The sequence below is a fragment of the Penaeus japonicus genome, unplaced genomic scaffold (genome assembly GCF_977035675.1).
Source record: "Penaeus japonicus unplaced genomic scaffold, GWHDUDI00000001_assembly GWHDUDI00000017, whole genome shotgun sequence".
NCBI classification, from domain to species: Eukaryota; Metazoa; Arthropoda; class Malacostraca; order Decapoda; family Penaeidae; genus Penaeus; species Penaeus japonicus.
The window spans coordinates 26,736,015-26,751,014 of record NW_028234419.1 but is presented as its reverse complement, the minus strand read 5'-3'; the positions used below and the strand labels follow the sequence as shown (position 1 = coordinate 26,751,014).

At 34.9% G+C, this 15,000-nt stretch overlaps 1 protein-coding gene across 6 annotated transcripts; it reads left to right on the top strand.

Moving 5' to 3' along the window:
- The first annotated feature begins 2,520 nt into the window (after positions 1-2,520).
- LOC122242689 (integrator complex subunit 12) lies at positions 2,521-14,782 on the top strand. 6 transcript variants are annotated; one of them, XM_086546206.1, is made up of 8 exons: positions 2,583-2,649; positions 3,381-3,542; positions 7,574-7,655; positions 9,619-9,735; positions 10,298-10,506; positions 11,093-11,252; positions 12,694-12,892; positions 13,241-14,782. In XM_086546206.1, exons 4-8 carry the CDS (start codon positions 9,631-9,633, stop codon positions 13,414-13,416), a joined length of 849 nt encoding a protein of 282 aa, XP_086402332.1. In that variant the 5' UTR covers positions 2,583-2,649; positions 3,381-3,542; positions 7,574-7,655; positions 9,619-9,630; the 3' UTR covers positions 13,417-14,782. The 6 variants fall into 6 exon arrangements, with proteins under 6 accessions (XP_086402331.1, XP_086402327.1, XP_086402332.1 ...); XM_086546205.1 differs by lacking the exon at positions 7,574-7,655 and having other exon boundaries at positions 2,521-2,649; positions 10,304-10,506; XM_086546201.1 differs by lacking the exon at positions 7,574-7,655 and having other exon boundaries at positions 2,521-2,649.
- Positions 14,783-15,000: the final 218 nt, after the last annotated feature.

Sequence of the window (15,000 nt, the reverse complement as noted above, 5' to 3'; positions counted from 1 at the left end):
TAATAATAATGCTGACAAATATAGTAAAAGTAATTGTAACAACAATAATGATAATTATAATGATCATCATAATAATATAGAAAATAATAACAATAATAATGATTATAATAATGATAACAGTAATAATAGTAATAATAATGATAATAACAATCATAATAGCTATAATAATAATGATAATAATAATGATGATATGAATAATGATAATGATGATGATAATAATGATAATAATAATAATAATAATAATAATAATAATAAAGATGATAACAGTGAACATAGAGAGAGAGAGAGAGAGAGAGAGAGAGAGAGAGAGAGAGAGAGAGAGAGAGAGAGAGAGAGAGAGAGAGAGAGAGAGAGAGAGAGAGAGAGAGAGAGAGAGAGAGAGAGAGAGAGAGAGGAGAGAGAGAGGAGAGAGAGAGAGAGAGAGAGGAGAGAGAGAGAGAGAGAGAGAGAGAGGAGGGGGAGAGAGAGGAGAGAGAGAGAGAGAGAAAAGAGAGAGAGAGAGAGAGAGAGAGAGAGAGAGAGAGGAGAGAGAGAGGAGAGGAGAGAGAGAGAGAGAGAGAGAGAGAGAGAGAGAGAGAGAGAGAGAGAGAGAGAGAGAGAGAGAGAGAGAGAGAGAGAGAGAGAGAGAGAGAGAGAGAGAGAGAGAGAGAGAGAGAGAGAGAGAGAGAGAGAGAGAGAGAGAGAGAGAGAGACAGACTTAAGATATTCCTAGATCCCACTTCCTTATAAGGAGTGAACACTCGCATAAGTTACGTAAGGTACTTAACTCGTAGCAGACACTGGAGAAAACAAAAACATACAACTACTATCTCTAAAGTACGTTCTTTTTCCTGTCTCTTTTGACCTCAACTACCACCCAAGATCCACATCCGACCACACACACACTCATTAAATCTGTGTATAAGCGACAGCCATGATTAATAAAGAGAGAAACAACTGCAGGTTAACTTAACAAAAAACAATCTCGCCTCATCCAGTGACTTATATAACTTCATGTCTTGTAGGATTTACACCAATTTTGTAATTATATAGTGTCAGCACTCCATTCTCCTATCACTATATAATCATCCTTCAAGGCACCACTGGCACTATAGCAGCCTTGGTTCCTTATATCCTAACAATCTGTAGTTGAGGACAGCTGACAAAAGGAAAACAAAGAACCACTTCAAAGAACCTTCGGATTCTTTCAAATTCAGTCACGTGTTCTCAAGTACGTATTTTCTTTATGATGCCAAGCACTTCATTCATGTATTTCGATATTATGGAAGAGGTATACAGGAAAGCAATGCTAAGTCCTGAGCATATGGTATTAGCTGCATCATCTTGTGGGGTTCATTTTTTTTATTTTTAAAAGAAGAATTCCGATTTTGAAACTATTGTCTCGTCTTTAAGTAAACGTGGTTTGTGTATAACGATTTTTTTTTTGTCTACGTTTCATCATATAACATGTATAATTAAATATCATATCACTATGATATTTAATCAGTGATATGTGACCCTATCTATGTACCCAATGACCAACTTTTGTCTAAATTTTAACCTACGAAGTCACTTACAAGCCCCCATCACAGACACAGTGGGGGGGGGGGGGGGGCTGTGGCCGAGAAAGTTACCTGTTCAAGGAAAAAAATGTGTGGGTTTTTTTTTTTATCAGTGTCGAAAAGCCATTTAATTTAGTTTAACCTGATATTTGTATCATTGTTAAAAAGGTTTTGCTTGAAATGTTTCACACACACACATATACTTATATACATACATACATAAATATATATATATATATATATATATATATATATATATACATATATATACATATATATTATACATATCATATATACATATATATATATATATATACATATATATATACATATACATATATATATACATATACATATATATATATATATATATATATATACATACATAGCATATATACATACATACATACAAACACACACACACACACACACACACACACACCACACACATATATATATATATATATTATATATATATATACATATATATATATATATATATATATATATATATATATATACATACATATTTACACATATATAAGCACATACATATACAAGTACATCTAAAATCACCCACGAAATAATCCAACAACTCAAAACCCCTCACCCCTCTCCCCTCAAAAAAAAAAAAAAAAAAAAATCATGCAAAGTATGGCAGAGGGAGCTCGCACGAGGGAGGGAGGGAGGGAGGGAGGGAGGAAGGAAGGAAAGAAGGGAGTGAAGGAGGAAGGGAAGGAAGGAGGGAGGGAGAGGGAGGGAAGGAAGGAAGAAGGGAAGGAAGATGAGGAGGGAAGGAAAGGAGATGAAGGGAGGGAGAAAGGGAGGGAAGGAAGGAAGGAGGGAGGGAAGGGAGATGAAAGAAGGAAGGAGGGAGGGAAAGGAGAATGAATGAATGAAGGAAGGAAGGAAGGAGGGAAAGGAGAAGGAGACGAAGGGAGGAAAGAGGCAGGGATTGAGAGAGGGAGAGAACGGATCCTCTTTCGAAAGCCCGGCCATCCATCCATCCGTCACCTCGCGCATGCGCAGGAGGGCCACAAAACGTCACAGGCAAGAGACGGGAGCCGAAGGGAGGAGGAAGAGCTGCGACGACTAACTTTTGCCTTTTGTAATTATATTTCACTGTGGATGATGGTTTTGGTTGGTCGGTCGGGCTGGAGGGAGTTGGATTGATATGATTGTGAGGTTATTTTGTTGGTTGAGGTGGTTTGTAGGTTGAAATGACGTTGTTTTGCTAGTGAGGATGGCCTGAATTTTGTCAGTGGGGCTACGGGCTCATATGTTTTTTAGTTGTTTATTTTGTTGTGAAGTTATTTGTTAAGGGTGATATTAGGAAATTGATACGAATTATAAATAATAATAAATTAAGCATTAATTAAACGGCTCTTTTGATCAGAATAAGTGTGATTTTACTGAATGTTGAAACAACGAGCCTAAAACAGAACGCGAGTAACTTGGCCTTCAAATGTCAAAAGCATAAAATAAATGTTTTCTCTGCTGCTGCTTCTCTTGGTGAAATAAACTTGGTATATGGAAGGGTGGATTTGAAGAACGATTTTATTGAACTTGAATAAGTATAAGAAAGGTGACAGGTTTTGCTGCTTGTTATTTATTTAACTACTATAAATAGCATATTTAATAAAGTTTGCAATATGCAACTTTTACAGGAACTCATAAAATATTCCTGATGACAGACTTAAATTTAGCAATCCTGTCAAACAACCGTACAGCTCAGTTTAGACCACAGATAAGAAAGAAAAAAGAAAAAAATCTGCACATCGTCTAACTTTATATCAAAGAGCCCATTCAACGTGCCTAACCAATCCCTCTCCCCCACAGGTGACTCTGACGTGAGTTGGACCGATGGCGAATCTCGAGCAGGACCCCATGTTCCGGAGGGGACTGCGGCTGCTGCACTCGCGGAGCAGGGACTCGGTGGACCAGCTGAAGGCCCTGCTGGACGAGGCCATAAGGCAACGGCAGGGCAAACCCGTGCACATGGTGAGTCGCGCGTCGAGTCTCGGGTCTTCTGGACTACGGGATTCCGGCCGTCGGTTTTTGTGTTTGTTGGTGTCTTTGATTTAATAAGTTTGTGTTAATTAGGGTTTTGGGTTCTTCAGTCTCGTTAGAGTTTCAGTTGGTATATGCACTCAAGGTCACCTAATAAAACTGGTTGTTTTCTCTCTGTGATAAGTAAATGTTTGGAAGACGCTTGCAATGGCCTTCAAAATGGGAAATTTTTCTTGTTATTATATTTGGCTGTATTCTAATGAAATCCACTTGCAACTCGCTGTGATCAGTGATGCAAGGATCATGAGTCCAACAAAATAGCTCTGCAGAGTCGAGTAATTTCTGCAACCTCCTTGCTTCAGGTTCTACAAAAGAGCAACAAACCTCTACCATACATCTGCAGTGAAAAGGCAGAACGCATTAACTCCAAAAATGCGATTTTTATGAATTTGGTATCTGTGGAATCGTCATTTAAAGACGAAGACGATACAACCATCATGGTGTCTGAATGTCAATAAAGGTATGGTCAGTTTTGTATATCGATAACAATGATAGGAGTAAATATACATGCAGCCAAACCTTTAACATCGATTTTCTCAAAACATGGATTTTGGAGTTAATGCGTTCTGCCTTTTTGCTGCAGACATATCCACATACATTGATTCTTTCTATGATGATCAACCTAGCTCATTCTTTACAGGAAAAGAGACATAGTAGAGTTTTGTTGTTGTTTTGTTGAGCTATGACAGAAATGGAGGTTTCGCGTCAGGCCAGTGGCAGATTTGCGAGTGTCTTCTGAACATTTAGTTTTAATTATCTCAATCTTGACTGGTAAATCTTAGCAAGACGACTGAATAAACTTCAAACCCAGTAATGAGGATAGTGAGATAAGATTGCAGAAAATGAAATGACACTATCTTGTACTTCATCTGATAGAAGGTTAGACACAAGATGTATATCTAATAATTTTTATTGTGGATCACTGTATAACCTTGGCCTCTATGCATTCAGCCGTCCAGCATTTGCGCAATACTTTCCATAGTCGTCAAAGATAGCGCCACATAGAATTGAACAATGGGGAGGTGGGTGCTGGTAGGGGAACGTAGGTACTAAGGTGTGGGATGAGGTAGTGGGTTGGCCAATTCCCTTTAGCCTGACCTTGACCCTAGCAGATTCTACTGAGCATACCTGGCCTAATGTGAACCCTAGTCCTTGCAGTTGCGAAATCAGCACTCTACCACTATTAAGCTCTGCCACCTTTCTCTGTCCTATATGATAAAGATCAAACTTTCCTTATACAAATAATAGCGTTGTGTATGAAGCTTAATCTTTTGTAGGCTTGTGCTGGAGTTCATAATTCTGAGGAAAACTGTTGATTATGCTAATCCCATATCAAGTGAATAATTATGCACATTTCCATTGTTATCTCAAAAGAATGTATGATGTCAGTCCTGTGTTTAGGACGATTTTAATCTTCCTTTGCGCTTTGATTTCCTATTTAAGTGTAGTCAAATATCAGTATAGAGGTTGCCAGTGGGTTAATATTATGTCATATGAAACCTTCATATATTGTTTTCTCTTAACCCCTAAAAGATGCGCTGTCTTACAATCTAATGTAGAAAAGCAGTAAACAATCATTCTTATCTACTCCAGTTCAATCAGCACAAAAAATGAGTAAATATTACAATAATTTTCTGGCTTCCTGTTAAATGTTGGTACAAAGTGTGCATGTCCTCACCCGAGCATGACTGAATTTAGTATGGGTGTATTTTTTTGTATTATTATTATTGTTATTATAATGATAATTTTTTTTTTCATACATTTTTAAGATTCCACAAGTGCTTAGTCACCAGATTCAATTTTGATGCCCTACCTAAACATACTATTTTTATCCCATTCCTTGAATTTTCAGGAAATATAATCTTATTTCTCCTATTATAGTTATTGAACTTAACAGTATTATTATCATTGTTATTATTATTATTATCATTATCATTATCATTATCATTATCATTATCATTATTATTATCATTATTATTATCATTATTATTATTATTATTATTATTATTATTATTATTATTATTATTATTATTATTATTATTATTATTATTATTATTGTTATTGTTATTGTTATTATTATTATTATTATTATTATTATTATTATTATTATTATTGTTATTGTTATTGTTATTGTTATTGTTATAATAATTATTATTATTTTATTTTATTTTTAATTTTTTAAAATATTATTCTTATTATTGTTATTATTATTGTTATTGTTGTAAAAATGATAGTAATAATAATAATAATAATTATTATTATTATTATTTTATTTTATTTTTTTTAATTATTCTTATTATTGTTATTATTATTGTTATTGTTGTAAAAAATGATAATAATAATAATAATAATAATTATTATTATTACTTTTATTCTTATTGTTATTATTATTGTTATTGTTATTTTTGTAATGATAATAATGATAACAATAATAATAATAATTATTATTATTATTGTTATCAATATTATGATAATATGAAGTAAATAGGTGAGATCAAGTAAGCACTTGTGGAGCTAACTAAAATAAAATAAAAATAAAAACAAAAACAAAAACAAAAACAAAAACAGAAGTAGCATGGCTCCTGAAGTCAATGGGTTTAAGATTAAAATTAATACTTGGGATGAGAGCTACCAAATTAATCACAATTGTTATACTTTAGATATAGAGCATAGCTTCTGGAACTTATATAGGTAATTATCTAAGATAGGACTGCTTGGAGCTAGAGGAAGCTTGGGTGAGGGTCATGAAGAACAGAGAAAAGCATCCCTATTAATTATAAAACATAATCTGTGCTAAATAAAGCTTCAACGGCTGTTGCTAATGAAAGTCTATGGATCTACACATCAAGTATGTTGATCATTGCCATGTTGATTCGCCCTCCAGCAATGGTTGACAAACTTGCGCCACGTGTATTTTGGCAAGATAGAGCTTGCATCGCTTGACGCTGTCCTGTTCTAATGATTACCTTTTGCATTATATACTGATGGAATCACAGTTTGAATCTGAGGTTATAATGTATTCAGTCAGTCAAAGCTTTGTAATTATATTGGAGGTTTACATTATATATTTACATTTACATTATACAGGTTGATCATCTGAAGTTTGAATAAAGGGTGTGAGCTAATTCATTGAGATGGAATGAACATTGTCTAGTAGTATCAAGACTTTTTCATATGATTTGCATATGCATTAAGCCATGGAACATCTCTGTGCTACAAGTCTAAAGAGTCTTGTTTATTGACTTTTTCAAGACTGTGTGAATGATCAGAATTGTTAAAGGAGTGTTCTTATTGTCTACACTAATGATACTTTACGTGGCAAGGGATAGAAACGTATGTATTGATTTATTCTGGTCTCAGGAATAGATATCAGAGTTGCAATTTTAATCCACTATAACACAATATATTTAGTATATTTGTTTGTGACAAGCATATTATTTTAATAAATTTTTGATATTTTAGGGGGGTCATACACTTGTTTAGTAAAGGTTTCTCTGATCCTAGAAAGAGTATCTGTAATCTTTCTTTTTTTTTTGTGTTCAAGATTATTTTATTGAAAGCAAGATTTAAGTAGAATTTTCTGTGAAGACGATAGGGGTAACTCGTATATATCAGAAAAAAACATATGGTAATTATATGGTAATTGATATGAACCTTTGTTCAAGAAATATTATATTCAAAAATGGAATATACCTAATTTTATAGTGAGGCCTGACACCATAAAGGTATTTATAGAATTGTGACTAAAAGGAAAAGAAATAGTAATGATACAGGCAGCTTTGATTTCCTCAGGATATACTTCTTAATAGTCATTAACCAGCTTCTTCTTTCATTACATCTCACACTCAGTCATCTTTAGTACCAAGTTCTCTGTATTATGGTCTGTTATTTGAGGTATGTGGTTGCATAATTTAATTTTTCAATGTTTGAAGATGCCAATTAAGTTCAACTTTCCCCAACAGTTGCTTGAAATATGGCTAGCCAACAAAAGGCAAGCGAAGTTGGTGCAACTCGAGTTGTTTGGAGTACTGGACAACTGTCGGAGTTAGTGATGTGTATTTTTAGTTCCAGTTCTATATTTAAACAAGAAAATTGTAATGGGTCAAACATAGTGTAAGGATCTCAAGATGATGTTGTTTTACAATTATTAATCAATATGAATTAAAATATCAAGATATGGTTTATTAATGATTTTTTGCCAAGCTTAGGTATGTGGGTTGTGACTGAATGATGTCACAACACTTGTCAGGTGGCGTCATGATGTGAGGAACGGAAGTCGCATCGTGTACAATGTGAAGTTAAAGAGTGTTTGATATTGTGTGGAAAATGCAAAGTTGAATCACAATTTATGTTTCAATAAGTCAGGGGAGCTATAATAGGGTGATAACTGATTGGCCCTCAGTACTTACTCCAGAAATTAAAGATTTTATTCTAGATAGATGGGTAGATAAAGAATTTGGAAACATATTTGTCTATGTTTGTGTATATCTGTTTATATGTATCTAGCTATATCTATGTCTTTATCTCTTTCTATATATACCAATATTTATATCTATCTGTATCTGTTCATATGATTATTTATGCAGAGTTTGAAATTACCACTGATACTTTGGACTTCAAAATTATCCTCCACCTTTGATGTCATAAACTGAAAAGTATTGATTACTGCAACTGCTTGGAAAATGGCTTCAAAACTACTGATATTACCTCTGGCATTTAAATTTCCCAAAATATTGAAACTGAGAGTGCCACTAAAGAGGAACTGATCGTACTCTATAGTGAGTTTTTATATTCATCAATGCTATGATTTTGGACATCTACTGGTAGTAGTTTTGAAACCCTATTTTTTAGTGGTTACAACAATTGGCATTTTTTGTTTGACGAATTTAAAAGTGGAGAACAATGATGTCTGTAGATGCTGATGGTATTCCCCAGCACTGTACATGAGAATCTATCTATATCTTTATTTTATTTTATCAAGTGTCAAAGGAGTAGTAACCCTTTATCAAAGAATATCATTTGCTGCCCAGTTATTAGGTTTAAGATTGTCTACAAAGAACAATGATTAATGTATATAAAAAGTATGATAAAACCGTCACATGATCTAAACTGTAAATGATTAATGTTTATAAAAAGTATCATAAAAACTGTCACATGATCTTAGACTCTTGATGGATATGAAATTTGCTAGCTCTGCTCATGCAACTTGCTACAGATTGTATATGAATGTGTCTTGGAGTAGATTACACTCATTTTGGTTTTCCTGACTCAATGTAAGAAAAATAGCATTGTTTTTGTTATGAAAATAGTTGGACTGTGCAGTAAAAAAAAGATAATGGATATAAGGACTTAGATATAACAATTTTGATGGATGTTTGTATCTGTCTGCCATCATAGATTGAAAGACATTTGTGAAATTTAATGCTTTACATACATTCAGAAAAATGATGATACATAAAACATGCTCTTGTAGAATAACTACGAAGGTCATGGCCCTTTTGGTACAATACCACACCAGGAGGGGATTATTGATGATCATTGGTTTGTGGCACTCCTGATGGTACAGAGAGTGACATACCAAGTACAGTAAGGGTATCTTGCACTATTTCTCCAATCTTCTACCTGCAACTGATAATTACTCATTAAGTGGATATCTTGCAGGGAGATTGTCAGTTTTTCATCAAGTAAAATTAGTTCTGGTTTCTTGTTTATGGACCATTGCTTCATATTAGTTTCATATTTGGTAAGAAGTCTCTTTGCCTTGCCCTCATCTAGACCATGTAGTAAGGAGCGCATTATAGTTCCTGCAGTGCACAGTGCAAAGGAATGTGACCTTTTGAGCACTATATATAGTGTGAGAATTTTTTTCTTGAATTTTTTGTCCATATTATATCGTCATTGGTTATTTATCTTGGTTATAGATCATGAGAAGTTTGGAACTAAACGTTTACTGATAAAAGCACTTGTCTGATTTTATTCCATGCTTTTTTTTTTTTCATATTTATAGGATACGTTCAGCATGCGGAGGGAATCCCCCATTCCACGTTCCAAGCCTGGGAGTCCAATCCCAGTCTCCCTGTCCAAACGAGAGGAAATCAAGAAGGATATGGAAAGAAAAATAAATGTAATAATAGCATTGGTTATTTGATGGTCTATGGACCTCTGTGTGTGTGTGTGTGTGTGTGTGTGTGTGTGTGTGTGTGTGTGTGTGTGTGTGTGTGTGTGTGTGTGTGTGTGTGTGTGTGTGTGTGTGTGTGTGTGTGTGTGTGTGTGTGTGTGTGTGTGTGTGTGTGTGTGTGTGTGTGTGTGTGTGTGTGTGTGTGTGTGTGTGTGTGTGTGTGTGTGTGTGTGTGTGTGTGTGTGTGTGTGTGTGTGTGTGTGTTTTTTTATATGTTGGTCCTTGTACCTTAGTTTTTACGCCTGCTTATACAAGAGTGTGTTTGTGTGTGTGTGAGTGGTGTGGGGGGATGTGTGGACGCATGATTGTACATGTGGATGTGCCTGTGTTTGTGGGTGTTTGCCATTGCGTTGGTGCGGCCACAAAGCTTTGACCATGAATATATGTGTGTGTGCTTGTTTATGTGTATGTTTTTGTATGTGCCTGTGTCTGAGATATTGATATAACTGTAGTAAGCAATATATCTTGTTTCCCAAGTGAGAGAGGATTGATAGTAAAATTACCTTAGCTGCAGATGCGTGACGATGATGGAATAGGGGCCAAGAGACCGCGTCTGGATTCTCCAAGTGCCTTCAAGTCCCACACTCCGTCTCCAACACCCTCCCTCAAGTCGGAAAGTTCGTCCCGGAGCCGCAAATCGGATGAGAGTGAATCGGACACTGATATGAATGATATCGCTATGGAGATCATGGATGGCATCAACTGCACTGTTTGCAAGTAAGTGGGAAGTCTAAAATATTCAATATTTTGTCATTCTTGGTTTTATGTAGCAAAGGTATTCAGGTGTTAACAAAAGCAGTCATCCCCAAAAGAACACATGTCTTACAACCTGAAGTAGAAATACACAAAACAATTGCTTCCATCTACTCTACTTCAATCCATGCACACGCACACGCACACGCACGCGCACGCGCACGCGCACGCGCACGCGCACGCGCGCACACACACACACACACACACACACACACACACACACACACACACACACACACACACACACACACGCACACACGCACACACGCACACACACACACACACGAAAATCTACAGATCAAATTCTACATTATAATACATGAAAACTTTACTGCAATTTTTTAGCCTCCTATGAAATATTAGTACTGGTTACCCATGTCTTCTGAACATGACCTAAAATAGTATGTACCTCATTGAATAATTTAAATTCTTGAATGAATATGCTCAATTATCCCTGCTTTTCCACGTCTTCTGTATTTGTTTGATATTTGCTTCTCAGATTCAGAAATCTTATCCCAACCGAATAACAAATTATGCTCTCCTCACGCAGGAGCTTTGAGGTGACCCCACGCAATCGCCTAGTGGAGTGCCAGGAATGCCATTCGCTGTATCACCAGGAGTGCCACAAACCTCCTGTCACAGACCAGGATGTCAATGACCCCCGCCTGGTGTGGTATTGTGCCAAATGTGCCAAGTCCCTGAAGAAACAGGTAAATTTTTCCCCCTGTGTTGTAATTGGATTCTGTCTGTTTTTTCCTCTTTTAATGGGATATCTTTATATATATTTTTTTTACATTCATGTTACTGGGTTATATTGATTCTTTTTATTGATATTTTCTTGTATATAAGACTTTACATTGTTATTTTTAGAGTATCTTCTTATTGGCATTGTACAAAAATATACTTTGGATTTCCTGTGCTGTTTTGAGTTCATTAGGTAATGGCGTTAATATCAACCATGATCGTAATGACTAGGTAAGTGTTATAGAAGCATTATGCTGATTGTGTGCTTATACCAATACAGTACTATCTACTGTATTATAGTGTACATTCATCAAAGCTGGGTTGTCTCCATTACACATCAAACTCAAGTTAATTTGAAGTCTCAAGCATATCTTCTTTACACATTCCACAAACCATTATTATCATTAAGCTACTTCCACTTTTTTTATAAAGTAGTTGATACATCCCCTTCCATTTCAACATATATCATTAATTCATTGGTCGTGGTTTTGATAAAATATGTATACAGTTGTGTGGTGGGCTTATGTTGTTTGGCACAGTGCAATTATGCATCTACGACCTACTCTTCCTTGGCAGCAAATCATGCCATGCTCTGTCGATGGGTTAAATATGCAGAACATTTTCTAGTAAAGAGTCATGGATAGAAAAAAAATCCTTGTGATTAAAAAAGACTGGGGGAATGTTTTTTTTTCATATATACCAGTCACATTCAAAGACAGTAGTGTTATTGATTATATATGCAATAGTATATACACACATATATATAATTTTATAATGATTAAAAAAGAATAGTACATCTCTCCTGGCATTCACAATGCTTATGGCTTTATCACTCGACATTTCTCTCAGAATCTCGCCATCTTTGAAGTTTAGAGATACAGACAGCATTTCCGAAGCTTAAATAAAACTTCTAGTAGTAACTGCTGTGGATGTGCTGTGAGGAATTATAAACCATGTGTAATTGCGTAGGCATTTAGCGTAAACTTGTATTTACTACATTCTTTGTCTGTGAAAGTGGAAGCTTTACTAATAATTACACATGTAAGTGAATTGATTCAGACATAACCATGTATGTACAAACATGATTAAACATGGAAAAACACTTGTAACACCTACCATGCTTCCATGCTTACATACAGACACCCACAGATGTGCAGATGTATGCACATACAAGTGCACATGTATGACATACATACATGTGCACAATGACAACTACAAGCTCAATCACAAGCAGACAAAAAAATAAGCACCAAGCAAACACAAATGTGCATGTGCATTCTAACATTGATATGCAACTTGGCATACTTGTAGTTAAGCTTATCCATGAGGCATTTCAACATTCTGTCATTTGCCATTACATATCTTTTAAGAGAAAGTCTATATATATATATATATCTTCATCCTCAGACTAGTATTGTTAGTGCTACTGGTGGCGGCACTCTGTCGGGCACTCGGGGTGTCAGTGGTGGCGGAATGCCCAGTATGGCCAGTGGGAGCAAGTCGGGCAGCTCCCTCTCTCGGCCGACACCTTCCCCTACCAAGGGCTTGGGTCTCTCTCGCCTCTCGCCCTTCACAAACCTCTCTTCAGCTTCTGGGAGAACCTTAGGTACTTACAACCAATTTTTTTTTTTTTTTTTTTTTTTTTTTTTTTTTTTTCCTGTCTGGACTTTTTATAGTTCCGTGTATTTTTTTTTTTTCCTTTTTTTATATATATCTTGCTTGCTTGCTTATGTCTCTGTATGCATTTTTATCTTTTCATTTTTCTTTGTGTTATATGTCAGTTGGTTTACAGTACTAATTGTTACTACTGCATATACTAAACATCTCATCTCCATGATTTAGTCACATGAAATTATACAAGACAATTTTTTTTTTTTTTTTTTTGCATTTACATTTATTTTCTTTTTTTTCCCGATATAAAATACCTGTATCTGACTTGCCTGAGCCATTGCAGGAACAAACAACGGGGGGAGCAGCGGCAACGGCAGCAACAAGTCGTCTCTCTCATCGTCGTCATCATCATCAGGGAAATCTTCTGCACCCTCTAACTCGATGATCACGGCCGAAAGAAGGATGCACTTGATGAAGAAGAAGGCTGCGGCAAAAATGGCGGAAAAGAGGAAATTATAAGATGCGTTTATCCTTTCAAATTTTTTTTGATATCGGCTGTAGATATTCTGAAGTATAAGACTTGTCTGGACTCTTACTGTAAGAGCTATAAGGTGCCATTAAGGCATATTTCTCAGATTTTTAGAAACGTGGAGCGTTCTGAATTAGCAACGTATATTTAGCCATATAACTGCTCTGAAGTGACATATGGGCTATAAGGAAGAGCCTGCCAGTATTTAGGAATTTTGAAATGGGGGAAATTCTTTGGTCTGTAATATGATACTGAAGGAAACAATGATATTTGAATATGAAATGCATTAAAACAAATACCGTATTTAGTCTTCACTGCATATTTATTAGACATTGTCAGGAATTTTGTCGTATCGACTTACCTCTGAGTCCTGTTGAATCTAGCCTTATAAAATAGGAAAGATAAAAAAGAAGATAAAGGACACTGAATCGGGAAAGTAATTTTTTTTTTCTTTTTTTTTTTTTTCTTTTTTTTAGAAATCGGGAGATACAGATTGTCATTTACAAAGTGGTACTGTTTTTTCATCCTTTCTATATATCAAATATTCAGTTACTATTACAAGATCATATATATCTGTAACTCTTTTGTCATTATTTTTAAAACGTCTTAAGTGCTATTGGCTTAACTGAAATATTATTTTAAGAGTATTTTCCGCTATAAGGAAGAGTCATGTTGCTGTTCAGAGTAAGAACAAATTGAAAGTTCACTCAAGAGATATATGTGCATACTGTCAATGCAGATAATTTTATAAACACCCTTATTTTTTTCAAATATTGACAGTGGGAAATTTGCGTAAGTTGCATTTGTTAATTAATGTCAGCATGATAACAGTGATATAAGATTATCATGATATTTATAAACATGAATTGTATGTTTATGATGATCATTAAATGTGTTCAAGAGTTATCAACACTATGATAAAATGATTATATATGATTGTAATTACTATACAAATGTGACTACTCTTATGACTGGCTCATAGCCATAATCTCCTGTCATTGTTGTAGCTTATATATGAATTATCTTTATTACTATTTATTTTTTTATGATGCTGATTATATTGTGATATGATTAGTGATAATAGTTGGCATTATTTTTTTTTTCTTGAAATCATTTTTTGTTTATTTTTAATTGTATTTTATTACATTATTAATCCTTCTCTTGTTATCAGATATCTCTATAGTATTATGATGCATATCCATTACTTTATTAAAGTCATTGAAGTGAGAGTAAGGATATATTTTGGGGAGAACATGCAAAACAATGTCTTATATTTTTTTTCTTTATGTTTAGCATTATTCCCTAGATGTAGAAACTAAATAAGGATCTGTGATGATATAAAAACACTGAAATATCTTCATGCCTTTTAATCTGTAAGACCCATATATGGTAATCTTCATCAAAATATACGAGCCAAAGTGCCCCTTGGTTATCCCGCCTCCATTATTAATAAAAACAATATACTTATACTCTAGCCACACTACTGCAAGGAATGAGTGGTTGAAGAGAAGAAATGTTTTTCTTTTCTACAATTAACCCATTGCAGACGGGGATAAATTTGTTTGCCCAGCCTT